The following is a 19,412-nucleotide window of genomic DNA, read 5'->3' as shown; positions in this document are numbered from 1 at the left end:
CAAAGGCTGTATAATCAGATATTTTCCCCTGTATCACTGCTCTTTTGAAGTTAAAAAGACTGGTTTAACATGGAGGAAAAAAAACAGCTGCTGTGAAAAATCGTTAAGATTACATTGCAGATAATGACTTACATTGTGGCTTTTTCTTCAAGTGCATTTTACCATCAAGCAGAAAAAAGAAAACCAAACTGGAAAAAGTAATACTTTTGAAAACACTGAGTGAACTTAATATAATTCAAGAGTAAACATTTACTTCTTCATGCCACCAACAAGCTTTAGAAGGCAGCAATTACCCTGTGCTTGGCAAACTTCTCTTACCAGTGAATTTCTGACTGAGGGGCACAGCAACTGGAGTAGACTTGACAAGGCTGGCTTTCCCAATGGGTTCCAAATCCTTCAGGTCAGGAACACGGTCGTGATAAATGAAGTCATTATCTTTTTTGGCAGCTGTAAGCGCGCGGTTGATTTTGTCAACCAAATCTTTAACATTTATATATTCATCATAACGAGATGCCACTGTTTTCACCAGGTCTGCCGCATGCTAAGAAATTAAAAGAACTAAAATTAGAGAGAGAAAAGATATGGTTCCAATATATTTATGTAAAAAAATATATATATATTAGCTTCCCAGTTAATCATGTGTCTTAAACGCCAAAGCATACGATTGATATTATTCTTTCCTTAAATAAATGGGATAATTTTTTCCTGGGTATCAAAATAAAAATTAAAAAGTAATTGGAGTTTTGTTTGTTGTTTTTAAATCAGTGAGCAAGTTAGTATCCCACAATAGCCTATAAATCCCCCAAATCCTATACAAACGATAACAGATTAAAGGTTCAACACTTCAAACACCTGTTTACAAAAGAAGTCACCATTCCATTTCCATGTCAATTTAAATTCAAAGCTTGATTTTACAGGTATCACAGAAGTTTCTCAAATCTTGCTAACACCCATACAAGAAGCAAAGCCAAAGTCCTGGTCTCCACACCTACCGCTAATAGCTGTCTAACCTTGAGCTCTGAAGCTATATAAGTGTTGCTGGAATCCTAGTGCAAATTAAAATGAAACACAAATGCTGCTGGTCACTTGTTTGCCAAAGCTACATACAACCCAAAGATCTCCTCTCTCTGCACCCCTATCCTCCCTATCACTATAGCCTCACAGGCATTTGCCAGAAAGAGGAAATGACAGAGGAAGAAACAGGCATGCAACATATATACATTAACTTGGAACTTCATAACAAGTGTTATTTTCCTCCCCAGCCTAATTTGATTAAATTGATTTTAAAAAGAATTTCTCAAATTTCTTTAAAAAGATTTTCTCAAGAAGCAGAGGACCTGAAGAAAATCATTAAATTAAGTGTATACTACACTGAGATAGTGAGAAGACCTTACCCATTACTATAACTAAGTCCCTCTGTAAATCAGGTGTAAACACAAAAAAAATCCTAAAAATATAATTGTTTGTGTTTTTCAAAAATAATTCAGATTTATATCAGGATTGCAGAAAAGGAATTAAGTATAGACAAGGCTGAATTTAAGTTTATTTTATGACAAAAATACTTAGGAACATTTATTAGCAAAACTGTTAACTATTCTGAGGTAAGAAGCACATGTAAATATAAAGATACAGATTTAACATGTCAAGCAGTATCAACAGTAATGTGCCCCAAAACAAAAATGTGTCATTATAAAAGCTACAGATAGATTTCTCACCTTTGTAGCTACCAATGATTTGATTCATGTGATAAATACACTCTGCAATTTTTGAATGTTTCAGCCCTGCCTGTTTCAGGTTTAAGACACTCAGCTAATGTTTCAGGATTGAAAGTTCTCCCGTGTTACTCAGAGAAGATAAAAAGTATTCAGATCACCTACCTGCAACCTCCCAATTTCTTCACCAAACTTCTTCTGCTGCTTTGCCAGGATAGACTGATGATATTCTGCATTGGCCTGCATAATGCAGTGCTTTGCAGCCAGAACAGGAAACACCTCCTGGAAATAAAAATACTGACCAGGGGAAAGTCCAACCACATAAACCACCACAGACAACATGGGATGCAGGAAGAAAAAGGAAGAAGAAAAGGAAATTAGAATCACCCAATTAATGGTTTAGATAGGTTAAAATATTAGAGGTAAATGTCAAAGATCACACGACTTCACATGGATTGAATCCATTTTTTTCTTCTTTTTCAATCAGTTGCTGTAAGATTCTTGGTGTCTATTATATTAGATGAACTAGAGTTTAAATTCAAGCCATGAAGTCGTAACATTTACTCCAGAGGTTAGGAATGCATGCATATATTAGGAAGGACAGCTGCAAGAACACACCCAAACGCCCCCAAGACAAGACAGTATTCTCAAAAGGAAGAGGAAAGAGTAGGAGAGGAAAACCGTCTGTTCAGTTCTGCTTGTTTGTTTTACATGTAACAGCAAGAGGCCATCAAGAAAATAACTCTAAAGCCATGAAAAAAAAGAATAAACAGAACCAAAAATACTGAGATGTAAAACCATTAAAAAGTCATTTTAGACTTTCATATAAATGCACTTATCTTCACAGGAACACCAACCAAGACACGAAGAAAACATTACAGGGCAGGCAACAGCATTAAGCATAGTCTTTGATCAAGGATTTGGCCCTGCTGTTCTATTTCTTAAACCAAGGAGCACTGGAAAAGCAGAGTGATGTTTTAAAGAACTCATATAAAAACCTGCTTCTTCACATTTGTGCAACCTTGATGCACCCCAGAGAAGAGAAGTCCAATTTGAAAGATCAGCAGACTGGGAAGCTTTGCAACTGGAATGTGATACATCAAGTTGACTTTATTTCACACCCCTAAAAACGTAATGATTCTCAAAGTCGACATTAGCTCACAGAATCAGAAAACCTTATTATGTTATTTCTAATAATCAATTGACAGATTACTGTAAAACTGGAACAGGGAGCCAATCTACAGCTTAGAAAGATCCACAATCACAAAAGACAAAATAAATATATAAATAAATATATATATAAAATTGACATGATTTATTCCAGAGGAAATAACTGCCATGACACTAAAGACACCTACGTGGCTTACAGTGCATATTAAGTTATCAGACCAAACACCTGTCATTTTATCACTGGTAGAAAATATTTCTACTATTTTTTTTCCCCTCTGCGGTGGTAGGTCTTGGTAGATCTAATATATTTCACATTTTATTTCTATGACAATTGCCCACTGCAAGCTGGCATCGTTGTTTTAGAAACCATTAATGAAAAGTATCTGAAAATCAGCAGTTTGGGATGCCCCCATGGATATTCACACCACAATCACTACAGAGGACAAACTCCAACTTTGCTACATCTAAATTTCCAGAGCCTAATTAAGTACCTCTTATCCAAGATTAAAGTTTGTAACTCACACTGCACAGAAAAATTCCTACTGCTTTATGATTTAAGTACAATTGATAGAGCTTTCCTAATTTCTTAAAGTATTTCTTATTGAAAGAATGTGGTAAAAACAATCTTCCCACTTCTTCCAAAAAAAAATTAAGAGCATTCAAATTAATAGTCAAGTCTAATCTGAGGTCATTTATAAATATTAAAACTGCTTTTGAGGTAGAAGAGGAGAAGGCAGGAAGAGGAGACACTTTTCCAGCCATGCTTTTCATTAACAGGTAGATGATCAATGCCACCATAATAACCTGTTATTAAGACAGCAAATTTCACACAAAAACACTGAGACTAGAAACCAATTAAGCCCCATTAGAAACGTTAGTCTGAAAACTTGATTTAGTAAGATTAAGTAAGAAGGTATCCTTGAAAGCATCAAATATTCCAAGTTGTCTTTAAATGAAATATGCTGCAAGTAAACACATTTCATGTAATTACATTTTAAAATAATCATTTAAAATAAGTGACATATTATTCTTCCTAGATTCTTCCATTTTTGTAATTACAGTTTCACACATAAGATAAATGAAATACCAATGGTCAGCTTTCTTGAGGATACCATGCGATGCATATTTCATTAAGTACACTGTACACAACAGCAACAGACCCCATGTTATTTCCAAGAGTTACTAACCTTGGGCAGAGTATCTTTATACTGACACTGTTTGTAAGCATCACCGTAATAATCTGCAGCTTGATTAGCTAGTTTAGCTATGATACCATCTTTCATTTTATCTGAGGGAAGAAAGAAAAACATGATTATCATCAGTTTACATAAGTCAACAGATTGATTATTTCAGATTCATTATTTCATCCCCAAGCAGCAATAACTGCTAAGGGAATATATATTTCACATCAGAAACACTTGTGTTCAGTAGCATTCCCTGCCTCGTGTCCTCATCCAGTTTCTAAACCCAGAACCATTTAAAAAAAAGAACACATACCTGTTCTTATCTCCTTTTATAACCATCTCTGGCCTACACCAGCAATTCAGCCCTCAAAGACAAAGCAAGCAATGCAATGTTGACCACCTAAACAACTGCTCTTACAAATAAGAATTCTCTTATTCAGGTGATTTTTTGTATATGGCCAGACTGACAAGCATTAGTGGGAGGTAGAGGAGAAGGGGAATAGAAAGCTGTAAGTACTCATATCACTGAAATCAAATCCCAAAATGTTTGTTTTCCAGCACATGCACATGCCTACAACAAACAGATAAGAGCTATGATGTTACACGTTTATGTTCTATGACTTCAGTGCATTTGAGGTATCCTAGGTAGATGATTTTCACTGTGGAATAGGTTTGAGATGACAAATGAAGAAAAAGGAGCTTCTGGGATCTGACAACTCTTTCATTTAAGTGCTATTATTAAACACTTAGTTTACTGAAGAGAAACAAGTAACATCTAAACAGACAGGACTAGAAGAATGTTCTATTGAGTGATAGTTTAATCTTAGTTCACAGAGCCCAAGCTCTAATGAAAAATAACTATTGATACATGAGCCACACTTCTGTTAACAATGGAAATGTCAGAAACTATTTGTCCACATAAATAGTTCGGAATAGATATTTCCCTGTTCTGGGCATTAGTTTTCATTCACAAATCCTAAAAATATAGCAGCTACAATGCAAACCTAGAGATGGAATAGCAAATATACATAGAGACATTTAAAACATTAAGAAAGGCACAGACATTGAAGAATTAATCTGCAGTTAGGTTTAGCTGACCAATTTTTTTTTTTTTAATCAGAAATTCCACTTTCAATTTGTGAATAATTGCAGTTTCACAAGATACCAGTTGAGTAAGGCTACTGAACAGCCCATCTCATGAGAGTCAAATCAGATTGCAAGTAATGCAAATAGACAAAGCATCAATAAGCTGAATTTGAGTTTTGAGACTAAGTTCTTAAGCACTTCTGCCTGAAAAACAGGTTTTCCACATTGTCAACTACAACACTTCACACAGTGCATTTATTTTCCTGGAAGGGAAAAGAACCTCTCTACATCTAACAAAATCTACAGCCTCCATAGTCAGATTATTATTAACCTCTCCTTCTAAGACTGGAAGATTTGTGGTCCTAGGAATAGCTAAATTCACTGGTTATCTAGCTGCATGTAAGCCTTCAATCAGCTTTGCTTCATCATATTCCTAATAAGAAGGAATTTTGCTACCAGAATAATAATGAACATAAACACAGCTTATTAATAAGCCAAAGGACATTTGCTTCTGGTTGAGATTCTCTAGAAGGCAAAAGGCTACAATATTTTTTCCTCTGTGAAGAAACATAGCAGTTAAGATCTTTTGTTTCCAAGACAGGTAAGCACATAATCCAGCAAAATCCTTTGTAAAGAAAGACTAATTGTTTTGAATACAAAAAGAAAAGAAAGGCAAGCGGAATAAATGCACTGTCAAATGAGCTTTAAATTCTAAAATGACACTTGTAGTTTATGTTTGATGACCTGTATCTGCAGGGGAAGATTGAAAAACAAATCAGTAAAGGCAAAATTGAAAATCTCTGTCTGGCCAGTCATAATCTCTTAATAATTTAAAATGCTTTTATATGTTTTGCTGGAAGTTATAAGGAGTGCATAAACCCACAACCTGAACATTAATGTATACCTCTTGTTGCTTTCAAAAAGAACACTTCTTGTGCTTGAGCCAGCATAATGAGACTGAGAGTTCCAACTGTGTCCGGAGAGATGTCCACTGTAGGTTCTCTGCTCAGAGCTGACAGGACGGTGTCTTTAATGTGCTGGAAAGCACCACTTGCAAACTAAGCAAAACAGAAAATTAATATCCTTCATATTCCCAAACAGGCCTTTACTCCTACAAATATAATTCATACAGTAACTTCAAAAAACTTTTAATTCTTTGGTACACAGTCTCCCATTTATTGTTTAACTGCAAAAAACAAATTCAACTTGCAACTTCTTGTTCTTGCAGTTACTCACATGGAGATATTTATCAGGACAGACTACAAAAGCCAAACTATACCGCTGGTAGCTAACCACATAGGAACAGGAAAAATGTAATGCATTCTACCAAGAAGAATTCAAGAGAGTATTCCTGAACAACTTATTAGAAATAAACTTTATCTTACTAGGTCTTTAGTTGAAGATTATTAGTTACCAGCAGTCTTGGGGCAGAGGGAAACTGTTATGGAACAAAATCTTTCAAAACTAGTAAATAAGCATGAGCCAATGCCATGTGATCAGCCAACCCACCACTGTAATTAAAGGAAGAAGGCACCTGTAGCTGCAACATTGATATTCTAAGATAGATAGCTATGAATTCTGAAGTACCTGATAGTGTTTAGCTGCAGCTTTTAGCCCTTCATCATTATCTAGATTCTGCTCTGCTGCAATCTGGCTTGCCAGTGCTCCACAGTTGAACAAAACACAGGTCTTCTCATACCCCAAACTTGCCAGAGCTGCAATCAAGAAAAACTTGTTATTCATACTTTAAAGAAAATGATAACCTTCAGTACTTGAGTGTCCTACAAAGGGACAGTTTCAAACTAAACACATAAAACAATCATAATGAAGTAAAAATTATCTTTGACCCAAATGCTGAACAAAGCCCGTTCAATACTTCAGCGTTTCAAAGTGAGGAAGAGCCATAGTATAAGTATCTACGCAATACATGAAATAGCTAGAAAGTCACTACCATTAGAATGCAGGTTTGTTGGGGGCTCTTTTGAAAGGATAAGAACACATTTTAGATTATCTTTTAATAACGTGTGACCTTCTAAGTATCAGTCACCCTGCAGCAACTACCCATCCACGTGCTCTTATTGTATCTTGAATGCAAATCATCCTTCTCTCATTGGAAGCAAACAGATTCACATGCTCTGTCTTATTTATACATTGAAATGGAGGGAGTTTTTCCCACCCCTAAAAAACATCATTTCACACTGAAAACACTAACAAACATAATGGATGTATTCTGGTTATAGATGTTTTAATTAAGTGAATCTGTAGCTGTCTCAGTACATTTGCTCACTAGAGAGCAGCATGGCCTGCTCAGACTCGATTCCTGCAGTACTTCAAAGCCCCAGAGGATGGAGCCCCCAGTTCTAGAAAGTTAATACCTGAACAGTATTTTGATTCTGTGTTCTGCAGAGGAGACAAAACTGAGTAACTTAATTCCCCACTTCACAAAACCAGATCTAACTGCTGAGTTATAACATGAAAGTTGTACTGATGGGGCACATTGTTTTGCTTCACTATCACCCAGCCTCTTTATACAGCTACATATTTCTTTATATCTGAAGCTTGCACTAAATGTTAAGACAAGCAGCCATTGTATTTCATCTAGGTAGTAGCGATTTATTTCCATCATTTCTCTTTTGAAGCTTACTTTCCAGAATTTCTCTAAACAACACATTATACAGGTTATGCATTAAGTCAAAAAATTAAAACACAAGGAAGTAAAGAAAACACAGTCTTAACACTCCTGAAGTACAGAAGTGCCCCGTATATAGAATTACTTTACACTTTGGACTGTTTCTCAAGTGTGATTTACTACAGTGAGAACAGCTGTTAAGCAATATAGCTTTTCCTCATTCATCTGCTTATAGCTCTACCTACTAACTTAAGCCAGCATATTTCAGATTGCATGCCATGCTACAAACTGGGTCACTTTTCCAACAGTCACAGTATCTGCCAGCTACCCCTGAGATTCAGACTGGGATACAAGGGAGGACAGGAAGAAAGCAGTCACCACAGTGAAAGGGAACTCTCGAGCCACACCCCTGGATCTCAATTCCACAGAAATCAAATAAGTTTTACGTTGAATTTGGAACTGGAGAAAGAACTGCCTCCTCTTTAGAGGTAAGCACAATTTACTCTCTCAATAACAGAGAACTTAGCCTTATACTGCTAAACCCCGCTGCAGATTCTCACCAGAAACATTCCTAATATATTCAGTATTTCACCTGGAGAGCAGCATCTAGACGATCTTCAATGTAACATTAACACTACAGACCAGTAAGCTCCTTTTGTTTTCTTCCCACTAAGGTCTGCTTTAAAGCTTCTAAATACATTTTATTCTACTCCTCATCAACTGACCATTACTCAGAACTCAATTACGAGTGTCTTGGATATTGAACATGGACTGTTGCATAAATCTCTGGCCATCTAACTCACATTATTTAGGCTAGTATATAATTAACCTGCAGACAAGCAAGCTCTCTCAAACTGCCATAACATTACAGGTATTCAAATTCTCAGGACAATCACCAACCTTAAGACTACTGACTTTCTCCCCTGATTTTTACACATCTCAAAAAGTCTGTCAGTTCTCAAAGTAATAATTACATATTCTGGACTTCATTATGAGAAAGTTATTTATCATGAAGCAGGAGCTCCCCAGAAATCAGGGCCAAGCAAATTTTAAGAAAGACACAGCATCCTCAGGATAGTCCCTCATTCCCCACAAGAACTTGTTAGAGTAGTTTGGAAAACAGAGCAAGAAAAGATGTGTACCATCTGCTACACACAGGGATGTGGTATCTGGTTATACATGGCTCACATAAGCACAGATGTGGCAGCTGTATTTAGAACAATACACAAGAGCTTTAAAAAATTACAAGAACTGGTATTCTAACATTTTTCAAGCTTCGTCCAGAGCTTCAAAATTGCAATGGCCATCCTGCACTGCTAGTCATGAAGAACACTTAGGTATAAATAGAAATGCTAGAGAATGATGACACAGCTGAAAACCTTCTCACTTAATTCAAGAGGATTTAGTCTCAGTTTCTCTACTGGCAAGTGTTCCAAATCCATTTTATGACCGTGAGTTTGCAGTGCAGAATTGTCCTTAGGCAAATAAAATGAAAGAGACCAACTCCTTCAAGTCTGTAAGAGACTAATATTATTTCTTTTTCTTCTAAATGTTCAACACTGTATGAAAGCACTTCTTTATATAAAGAAATAATAGAATAATTATTTCACTACATGGGAAGGAAGATCCTTCTACTCTCCTCAACAAAAAGTGATCTCCAATTAGGTCACTGAAGTCAGCCTTCCGTAGAGATGACTCAGCAACACAAGCATGTTTCAAGAAGATCCAATTCATGGAAAACATAAGGGCTGGCCTTATAAATAGCCAATAATCTACTACTGAAACTTAATGTTAACTTGACTGATTTTAACTAACATCAGTTCAGGGTGTACAAGTTAGCGTAACTATTATCAGACTGAATATCTATTTGCGCCTTTTGGAAAACTAATCTTGATTTCAATTTTATAGAAATCATGTGCATGGTGCTAAGTTATTAGTTTATGTTAAGAGATTCATCTGTTATTACTGCAGCTGAACTCATGGAAAGCTATACTGAAAATACTATAAAGACTATCAACCTTTCAGTTACATAGCTTTATAAAATCTTGATAATATTTTTAATACATGCATTTTCAGTGCAACTACATACCCAGTTTGACAGAGCCCCCAAAAAGTGATCCTTTATCAAAAGCATCTTTCCATGTAAATGTTACACAGACCTGAAAGGTAGAAAAAAAATGTTTATTTTTAAAATTATATAATAAGACTGCAGGAAATAATCCAACGATTCTGCTTAGGCCTTTTTATTCTAACTATATGAAGCATTTACATCACCTGTGATGTCACACACATTCTGGAAGTTTTAGGAAATAAATCAACATTACTTGGAAGCGTTTATCCCATATTTTCTCCTTCTCAATAGCTTTTTTTAAAGTATTTATTCATGCAAGTAAGACAAATTCCAAAACAACCCTTCAGCTCTGCTCCTGCTCTGAGTGACAGATGTGTTTATTTCCATACTCACTCCTCTCACACCCAACATAATACACATGTGTGGTCACCATTAAAGGAAGCCACCCAACCAGGCAGTTTCCACTATTCCCAATCACCAGAATATTTGGAACTCTTTTGTAACGCAGTTTTTATTACACGCATATTAGAGTGAATTCAACAGCAACACTGTCAGGAAATGTATTCAGAAGAGAATGCAGGTGAAAATAGTGCTTTCTGATATTACATTTCCAGCACACATGATGTCAAAGACAATGCAAATTCTTCACAGAACCTGTTTTGAAGTTCCACAATTTGATTTAGTCAGTCAAACCAGTAGGAAGCAACAGGTTCTGGGCAACAGCCCAGAAAAGACAGTAAAATACTTCATTTTAAAACACCCCAAGAGACAGAGCACAATACTGTCCAATAACATATTTTCTTCTAGCAGAAACACTGGTTCAGGAAGTTCTGGTCATCAACTCCTCAGTCCTGCTTCCACTGATGACTTCTATGAACAGAACAGTTTACAGATCTGTAGTTCCTGCTTATGAAGTTTTCCAGTTCACCGCATCCAGGGGTTCGCAGATCACTACGTGGAAACTTTTGCAAGTTAAAACCAAGTACAGTTTGGCTTCGCTTTGCAAACAAATAACGCAGCTACACTGAAAACTCAAATCAGTTTGAACTGCATCAAAGCCACTCCCTTGTAATCTCAAAAGTCTGAAATTCTGTCCTCTTGGTAAATGCCTCTAAAAAACAATCTTTTTCAAAAACAAAATCTTTCCCAAAATAAGAGTCTATAAACATATTCCAGTCTCCACTTGAGGAAATATATGTACATTTTTTAATCTCAGCATGCAGAATCTAATCTGAATTTGTTGTCTGAATCATAAAATATTAAGTAAATTTGGTAGGAAAAGAACCCCACCTTTCAGAAACTATGTGATTTATAGATGCAGAGACAGAATAAGTAGTAAGGCTCTTCATTGGATTTAGTCTTTCTGCTGCTATGAATGAAACATCTGTTCTGTCTCAAAAAAAAAAACCGAAGATCATATTGCACCCGTTACTAACTAAAGGTTTTCCCATAGAAATTATGTTTTTAAATAGCCTCTACAGCACAGCATGAAATAGATTTCCTGGAAAAAGGAGAGTTGAAGAGGAGTCTTCCAGCCAAGCACAGCTCTTTCTACCCGAAACCACAACCATCAGCCAGAGCTAAAACTTTCCCAAATCTTTAACACAATCTCGACCACCAAGGATGAAGTTTTAGCATAGGCTACATGTGTACAGGCTGAAAATAAACAAAGGTTATAATAATAAGGATCAAAGATTAAATGCTCTGCCCAAGCAAGGTCCTGTTTAGCAGATTATACACAAGCTTAGAAGTTGCATCCTAGTTGCCACCATTAGTTATTTCTGCTTAAGGGTTTGATATATCTCCTTACCTGATTCTCAGAGAATGGAAATTTCGGTTCAATCGAACACAGCTGATCATAATATCTACAAAAAAGAAAGAAAAGGAAAAATCAAAGCAAGAGCCTTAGCTGTTACATTCGCAGGTAAAGAGGGTAGCACAGGCTCCCCACTGCCACCCAGTACACTATGGGCTCACTGATAGCTGTGGAGCACATCTGCAGGACAAATTCAGCCTAAAGGAATTATTTTCAGAAGACAAGCATGTTCAAAGAGAGGCATACTCAGTGACAGTGAAAGAATTAATCACAAGTAGAAGAGCAGCACACATTAAGCTGTCCATGCCACATTCTGAAAGAGAATGTATTAGAAACTATATGAGGGAGTCCCCCTATACCTAAAAACATGGTAACACGTTAGACATTAAATCATGCTGCAAAAATAAAATACAACATTTGATTTAATATAAAAAAGCTACTCAACGGGCTCTTGCGCTTAACATTATAACCCAGTCCCCATTCATTTCCCATGGACACGTTTCAAATTCAGCATCCTGGCAACAGAATTTGCTTTACAGTTTATCAACTGAAAAGCCCAATCCTTGATAAAATTCATCAGTTGTAAGCTGTTGTCATTGGAGTATATTATCACAGTCGCTGTGAACTACAACTAAGTCCACGTGCCAGTATTTTGTCTACTCAGAAGATGTTTGGGAAAGTGTCAGAAAGGTCCAAGAAAAGCACAGTTCCCCACACAATCTGTCCAAGCAATATAATTAGGAGCTGAGAGTTTGCCTATAGAAAACCAATGAACTGCAAACACATCCCATGTGAAGACTTTATATGTTTCTCCTTTTAAGAACTGACCTAAGGGCAAATACTCAAGATTACCTCTTTACTTATATGTAAAAAGCAAAGGGTTTTAAGACACTTAATATAAGCTTGTGACAATTTCCCTACACAAATCCATAAATCTGCATTCTACCTTATCATACTTATCATATTAGTCACAATTTCTTTCTTGGTGACCTTAATCCAAGACCCGATGTCTCTTAATAGCACACAGAACAGCAGCCCTCCCCAAGTTAAAACCAGTTTAAGTTTGGTCTGAATCATCACATCCCCACCACTTCCTCTTCCCCCTGCCACCTCCATTTCCTAAGAGGTTTAACTGACATAGTTTAACACAAGCAGTTCAGAAATCTGTAAAATAACTACTACCACTGAAGATAATTTTAAGTGATGTACTTTGATATTTCCTTCATTGTTATCTGCTGGTCTCAGCAGTTTCCATTTTGTATTATACCAAAAATGAGACTTCCCTTTCAGTCTCCTCATGACACCCAATTCAGTTTGTCAAGCCAAGCTGCCCTCCCAAAGACCCCCATCACCCTTCTCCTCAGCTGCCAACAGGACAAAGTGAAGATGAACAGCTCGTTAAATGGCCGTGCACATCAGGTGTGTATAAACACTGGCTGCTGGCAAAGACTTTTCTTTGCTCCACCACAGGACAACCACAAAGTAACCAAGAGCTGTGAGCTCCTACCAACACACACAGTTACCCCATTTAACGTCCATGGATACCAACAACAGAGAGCTTTTTATTTGGCTGTATTTTTTTGAAACAAATTCATATCTTGTTCGTTGTTTGAAGCATATAGTGGTATCATTTCTTCTTACTAAAGAACCTGAAACTCTATTCAAAACTAAAGTCTCTTCAAAACGCTGCAGACCTTCCTCCCCCACAAAAGTCACTTAGCAGTGACTAAACGCGACGATAAGAGTAAAAGGAGACACCAACCAGAGAACAGCAGCCAAATGAGCTGGAAATCAAGGTCTAATTAGAACTCCAATGAAATGTAACTGTATGATTAAGAAGCTCAAAGGAAAGAAGCCCCTTTCTCCTTCAGAGAATCACAAAGAAAGAAATCTCCTTCAAAAGAAGATAAAAGAGGCCAAGATCCGCCCGCTCTCCTCAATAAGAGCTGGAGTTCTGAACTCACAGCTGCAGCCTTCGGCCTCCACAGAACCTGAGCACTCAAAGTGACATGCACACACACACAAATGTGCAAGGGCTGTTAGCAAAATTAAACCAATTAAGCTCATACCAACACCTCAACACTCCAGAGAACAAAAATAGAGTCCAGGTTATCTTAACAAAGAGAGGAAGCGGGGAGCCCTTGAAGACATTATTAGGCTAAGGGAAAGAGCGCTACGTCAGATTCAGTGTAACAGGATTTAAGGAGAAACGTCTCCAAGCTCACCTATGTCACCTTCTGAGAACTCCAATTCTCACAGAACACAAAGCCTGGGAGCAGGTAAAGGTCCTTCCCACTTCTATTTTCCCCATTTTCACCAGCTGCCTCAAGTATATCTCCAAGAAGCACCTGCATTCACCAGCCACACAAGCAGCCTACCACCAGCTTTTTTTGTTCAGGGTTTTATATAGGTAATGGAGCCACAAGTTGGTGTATTTCTTCTCCAAAAGACAAAATATGCAGTAACTAGGCAGCAAAACAAGGCTTCTAAAGACTGAAAAACAGGGCATATCTAGAATCGTTAGCAGAAGGTTAAGCCCTCATTTCTAAATATTTAAGGAGCCTGCAGAGCTCTACTGGGGAAGATGGTTTAATGGATGTTTAAGAGGGCAGATAGTGATAGGACAAGGGAAAACGGCTTGAAACTGAGACAGGGGAGGTTTAGGTGAGATATTAGGAGGAAGTATTTCACACAGAGGGTGGTGACACACTGGAACACGTTGCCCAAGGAGGTTGTGGATGCCCCATCCCTGGAGGCATTCAAGGCCAGGCTGGATGTGGCTCTGGGCAGCCTGGTCTGGTGGTTGGTGACCCTGCACATAGCAGGGGGGTTGAAACCACATGATCATTGTGGGCCTTTTCAACTCAGGCCATTCTATGATTCTATGGTCTAAAAGGTCACAAAGAAGTGAATGTACATTACAGTTAGCTCTTCAAACTTTGCTTCACTAACAAACCCATTTTAAACACAGCAAGTGTAAAATCCAGCTTTAACACTGACCTTGTTCAAGCTGTTAACTTGAACAAGGCTCCAACACAAGACTTAGCACGGCTCCAATGGTAACAGCAAGATACCGGGAGCTGGGAGGGATGAGAGCTTTCCCAGGAACCACAAGGCAGTCAGAAGTTTGGGCTCCTTCCAGCAGAGCTCAGCTGGATGCTTCTGTTCCAACTTGTCAGCAGCTGCTGGTACCTTCCGGAACTGAGTATATATAGCAGAATATTCTTAGAGAATAAGAACGTATTTTCCATCAACTGTAATGGATATAAATGATCATAGATTTTAAAAATATATTGTCAAAGAGAAAAAAAATGACAGTTTTATTCCTCATTTAAGTACATTTTATACCTATTCTATTCTGTTTCCATGACAAAGACATGAAGAGATTTTGGTCATAAACTCCTAACCTACAGATAATACAGACCATCATAACTCACTTCCACTATAAAGGGAACATTGTCAAGCAGCAGCATCTTGAATGCAGGTGCTTTATGAAAGGAGGCCTTAACAGAGCTGCTGGGGGAGAGGACATGACTTGCTCATACATAGTCTGGGAGCGTGGAGCCACACTCAACTTCTGACTGCTGCAACAGCACCCAGACAAACTAAAGTCATGCTACTGATGGATAGCAGAAAACAGCTCTCTACATATGGAACTTATGGAACTGACTTGAAAATTGGCTAATTACGCAATTGCAATCAGTTTCCTTTCATAATTCAGACAGAAAACCTGAGCTAGTTGCATGGTATGGCTTCAATTAATGTAATGACCTGGCCCTAAAAGAAGGAGGTTTCCCTGAGCCCTTGGCTTTCAGCCATACTCCTCCTACACTCTTTTGTTCCAGCTCTGAGGCTCATCTGACCTCGTGCTGAGCTCATTTTCAAGCTTCAAACCTGAGAAAAAGCCATGTACACCTTCTGTTTTCTAGAACCCAGTAAGAGAAAGAACAGAACTAAGAGTTATATGGCAGCACTTCTGCCATTCAGCAGTTGTTAGATGAGGTGAGGTCATGTGTCAGATCTGGGTCGAACCGGGATTTCAGGTAGAAATTAATCACAAACCTGATCGGCACAATCAGAAAAAGGAGCTCAAATCCTGTGTTTGAGGGAAGGGGACGTTACAACCTTCAGCTTGGCTGAATCAATCGTTCTGTTCATAGATGCTCGTTTATTCCCCTGACCTTCAAAAGACATACACAAGAATAACCTCAAAAGCACAGAGTGCAATGAGCAAGAATGAAACAGGAAGCTGCAGAGATACCGTAAAACACGTAGTTTTTATAGTCCAAACACCCCGTGTGGGCTTGATAAACTCTTAAAACAACAAAAAGCAGTAACAGTCTTCTATGTCACATACCTTTTCCATTCCTTTTACAGTTAAAAAGCAAAGAAAACTCCAGTGAGCATGAGATATGCTTGTTCATGACAGCATTGCAGAAGCGTGTCAAGCTCATGGCTATCATTTCTCTGTGCACTAGGAAATCCCCCTACTTATTTTTCTCTTTAAAAATCTTAATGCTAAAAACTCATTAAATCTTCGATTCTAACCATTAAGCCTGTGCTTGGTGCTCATCACTTGGTTAATCACAGTGCTTTCAGCGATTAGAGCTACAAATAGCTGTGCTTGAGATGTTTCCCACACAGAGAAAGAGGAGCAGGATTACCACAGCAAGGCAATGCTGTGATGCATCAGCATTACACAGAGATACAGAAGAGTTGTTACAGGTGATGGAGCAGCGGGTCCCAAAGCAGCCCTCGTACAGTTGAATAGGCAGAAGGCTCAGATTGAAACTTTCCCTTATCCAACCTACAACAGCTCCGGCACGAGGCACCCCAATGCTTCCTCTTAGCAAAACCTGCTTTTAGCAAACTGAAAGTGCCAAGCAGAGAAATAAGGCTGCGACTTTGCAAACACACTTAGAAGCTGCCGAGCAGCTACTGAACAGAGTCACAGAATCACAGAATGACCCGGGTTGGAAGGGACCTCAAGGATCATGTAGTTCCAACCCCCCTGCCTGGCAGGGCCACCAAACATACACATTTACTAGATCAGGTTGCCCAGGGCCCCGTCCAACCTGGTCTTGAACACCTCCAAGGACCACAATGATAGGAAGAACCGACATCGAAGGATCAAAAAGCGACGTCGCTATGAACGCTTGGCCGCCACAAGCCAGTTATCCCTGTGGTAACTTTTCTGACACCTCCCGCTTCAAACCCGGAAAGTCGGAAGGATCGTGAGGCCCCGCTTTCACGGTCTGTATTCGTAGTGAAAGAAGGCACGTCCCGTAAAGCCAATTGGCGTTAATCTAGCTCCCCGAGCAACAGGTTTACCCAGCTCTCACTGCTGGGGTAAGACACTCAGAAGGCGAAGCTGGGAGAACCCAGGCCTGCACATTACAGCCCGTCCAGGCGCCCGCCCGAGGCGCGGCCCGCGGGCCTCCAAATCCGGCCCGACAGCCCCGGCCGCCTCCCGACGGCCCCGCCCACACCTGGCCCGGCCCCACCGCGCCCCACAGCCCCCGAGCACGGCAGGAGAGGAGCGGGCGCCTCCCCGGCCCTACCTGAGGAGGGTCTCGAGGGCGCTCTCGTGCTTATCGAGCGGGCGGCCCAACGCGCTCTTACGCAGCTTGCTCAGCTCCTCCGCGGCGCGACAGTGCTCGGCCTGGGCGTCGCCATTGGGGTAGCTCTGCTGAATGAACTTGCAGAGCGGTTTGGCGAGGTCCACCTCCGAGGCCTTCTTCAGCTGCACCGAGATGAAGTTCGTCATGGCCAGCGCGGGCGGGCGGCGCTCACCGCCGCTTCGCACTCACTGCGCCGCTCCCCGCACCCGGCTGCCGGCCCGCTCCCGCACCGCACTGCACTTCCGGGATCGTCGCCCGCTCCCGACGCAGCGACGTCACGCACGCACGCACTCACGCACCCACCCCCCCCCCCCCGTGCTTTCCCCGCCTCACGCACCGCCTGCACCAATCGCTGAGCGCTGGGTGGGGGGTGGGCTGGGAGCTGGGGAAGGCGGGGGATGGATAGGGTCACACACAGCCTAGGAATTAGTGTGTGGGGTCGCTGGATCGTGAAGGTTAGAAAATAGCTCGAAGATCATAACTACAGCATAGGAAGTTCCGCAAGAGTGTGCGGAAGAACTTCTTTACAGTGAGGGTGACGGAGCACTGGAACAGGCTGCCCAGGGAGGTGGTGGAGTCTCCTTCTCTGGAGATATTCAAGACCCGCCTGGACGCCTACCTGTGTGACGTGGTGTAGGGAGCCTGCTTTGGCAGGGGGGTTGGACTCGATGATCTCTAGAGGTCCCTTCCAACACCTACAATTCTGTGATTCTGTGATCATCTCATCCAACCACTGTTGGAGGAAGGCGAAGAGCAGGGAGAGCCGTCCCACCTCGCTCCTATCTTGCTATGTGACTTCCTCAATGCTTTCTGCCCCCAGGTTTTATTGCCCACACTCCGACTCTCTGGATAGAGGCAGCCTTACGCTGACAGCATTCTCCAGTCCCAGGAAAAACCTCCACCCTCACAAGCTCAGATCCTGATCAGTGTCAAGGCAGAGCCTGCCAAGGGATTGCCTCCCCTTGTTTCCAGCATCAAGACTTTATGAGGTATAGTGAGCCCACACGATGCGTGGCTGCCTATCTAAGGGTGGGGAGGCCATGAATACCTCCCTGCGCAACAACAGCCGTAAACACGGAAAGGGTGTGAACAGGGAAGGGCAAAGACTGCAGCCATGAGATCATGCTTTTACTTTGGAACCCTGGTGACCTTTAGATGATGTTGCTAAACACATCTAATACTTTGCATTCCTAAACCATCCGTCAACACAGCTTAGAAATTTCACTTTGTTTCAGAGTAAGTTGCAGGAACTTCAAACATACAGGTGGTTTGCTTCTTTCCCGTGGATTTTTTAGTCAATATTCTTCTGATAACTTTGCCCTGGTTATTACAATTATCATAAGCTGTACTGACTTGTCTCCTTGTTACCTTGTGACCAGTCATGTATTATTTCCCAGTTTAGAGATGAAGAAGCCTCATAATCAGTAGTTAGCAGCACAGGGAGCATAATCTGCATCTTCTGACTCAGAGTCCTGTGCTTTAAACAGCAGGCCATACTTCCTTCTTCAACAAATTCATGATAGAGTCTAAAGGAACTGCTAAAAAAAACAGCTTTCCCCTAAAATGTTTAAGGTAATGCAGCATAAACAAGTTAGCTGTATGTAAACACAACCAAGGTCACCAATGCATTTAATTTTGGTGTAGACAGATAATTAGATGTCCCCAGTTTTCCTCTCTTTCCTAAACAACAATTGTGTATATATAGAACATGGAAGTTTTGCAAAAGTGTTTCTGAAAGACATATTTGGTTTCAGTATGATCTTGATGTTTCTGCATGCTTCATGTGGACTAAATAACCCACCTGGAGAACCAGAGGGACACCAAGGAGGCCAGAACAGAGCTATTTAGGACCACACAGGGAGGGAGAAGCAAGGTCCAGGTGGCCAGTGATCTCCTTTAAATACAGTTTTCTTTGCATCTGGACTGATGACACATGCATATCATCGTGACGTTTGAGCATTGCCCAACAGAACACCCCAACAGTTCTGTTCTACTTCACTTATCGACTGGCAGGGAAAAGACTGGCTTATCACAGAAGTGCCTCCACGTGAGGCAGTTAGAGACAAGAAAAAATTAACATTTAGCTACCTGAATCAGAAACATCTTCTATTTCAGTGCCAGAA

General features: G+C 40.0%; 1 protein-coding gene across 2 annotated transcripts in view; it reads right to left on the bottom strand.

Moving 5' to 3' along the window:
• PDCD6IP (programmed cell death 6 interacting protein) overlaps positions 1–17,562 on the bottom strand; it is a 29,203-nt gene extending 11,641 nt beyond the window's left edge. The window contains exons 1-8 of one of the 2 annotated variants that reach the window (XM_015854172.2): positions 17,230–17,562; positions 11,663–11,717; positions 9,871–9,940; positions 6,740–6,867; positions 6,057–6,210; positions 4,070–4,170; positions 1,878–2,009; positions 319–541 (exon numbers count right to left, since the gene is read on the bottom strand). In XM_015854172.2, coding sequence (XP_015709658.1) covers positions 319–541; positions 1,878–2,009; positions 4,070–4,170; positions 6,057–6,210; positions 6,740–6,867; positions 9,871–9,940; positions 11,663–11,717; positions 17,230–17,435 — 1,069 coding nt within the window. In that variant the 5' untranslated portion in view covers positions 17,436–17,562. The remainder of the gene's footprint in view (positions 1–318; positions 542–1,877; positions 2,010–4,069; positions 4,171–6,056; positions 6,211–6,739; positions 6,868–9,870; positions 9,941–11,662; positions 11,718–17,229) is intronic. The other variant, XM_015854173.2, reaches the window with a different exon arrangement.
• Positions 17,563–19,412: the final 1,850 nt, after the last annotated feature.

This window comes from Coturnix japonica, chromosome 2 (assembly GCF_001577835.2).
Source record: "Coturnix japonica isolate 7356 chromosome 2, Coturnix japonica 2.1, whole genome shotgun sequence".
NCBI classification, from domain to species: Eukaryota; Metazoa; Chordata; class Aves; order Galliformes; family Phasianidae; genus Coturnix; species Coturnix japonica.
This window is presented reverse-complemented; position numbering and strand designations above follow the sequence as displayed.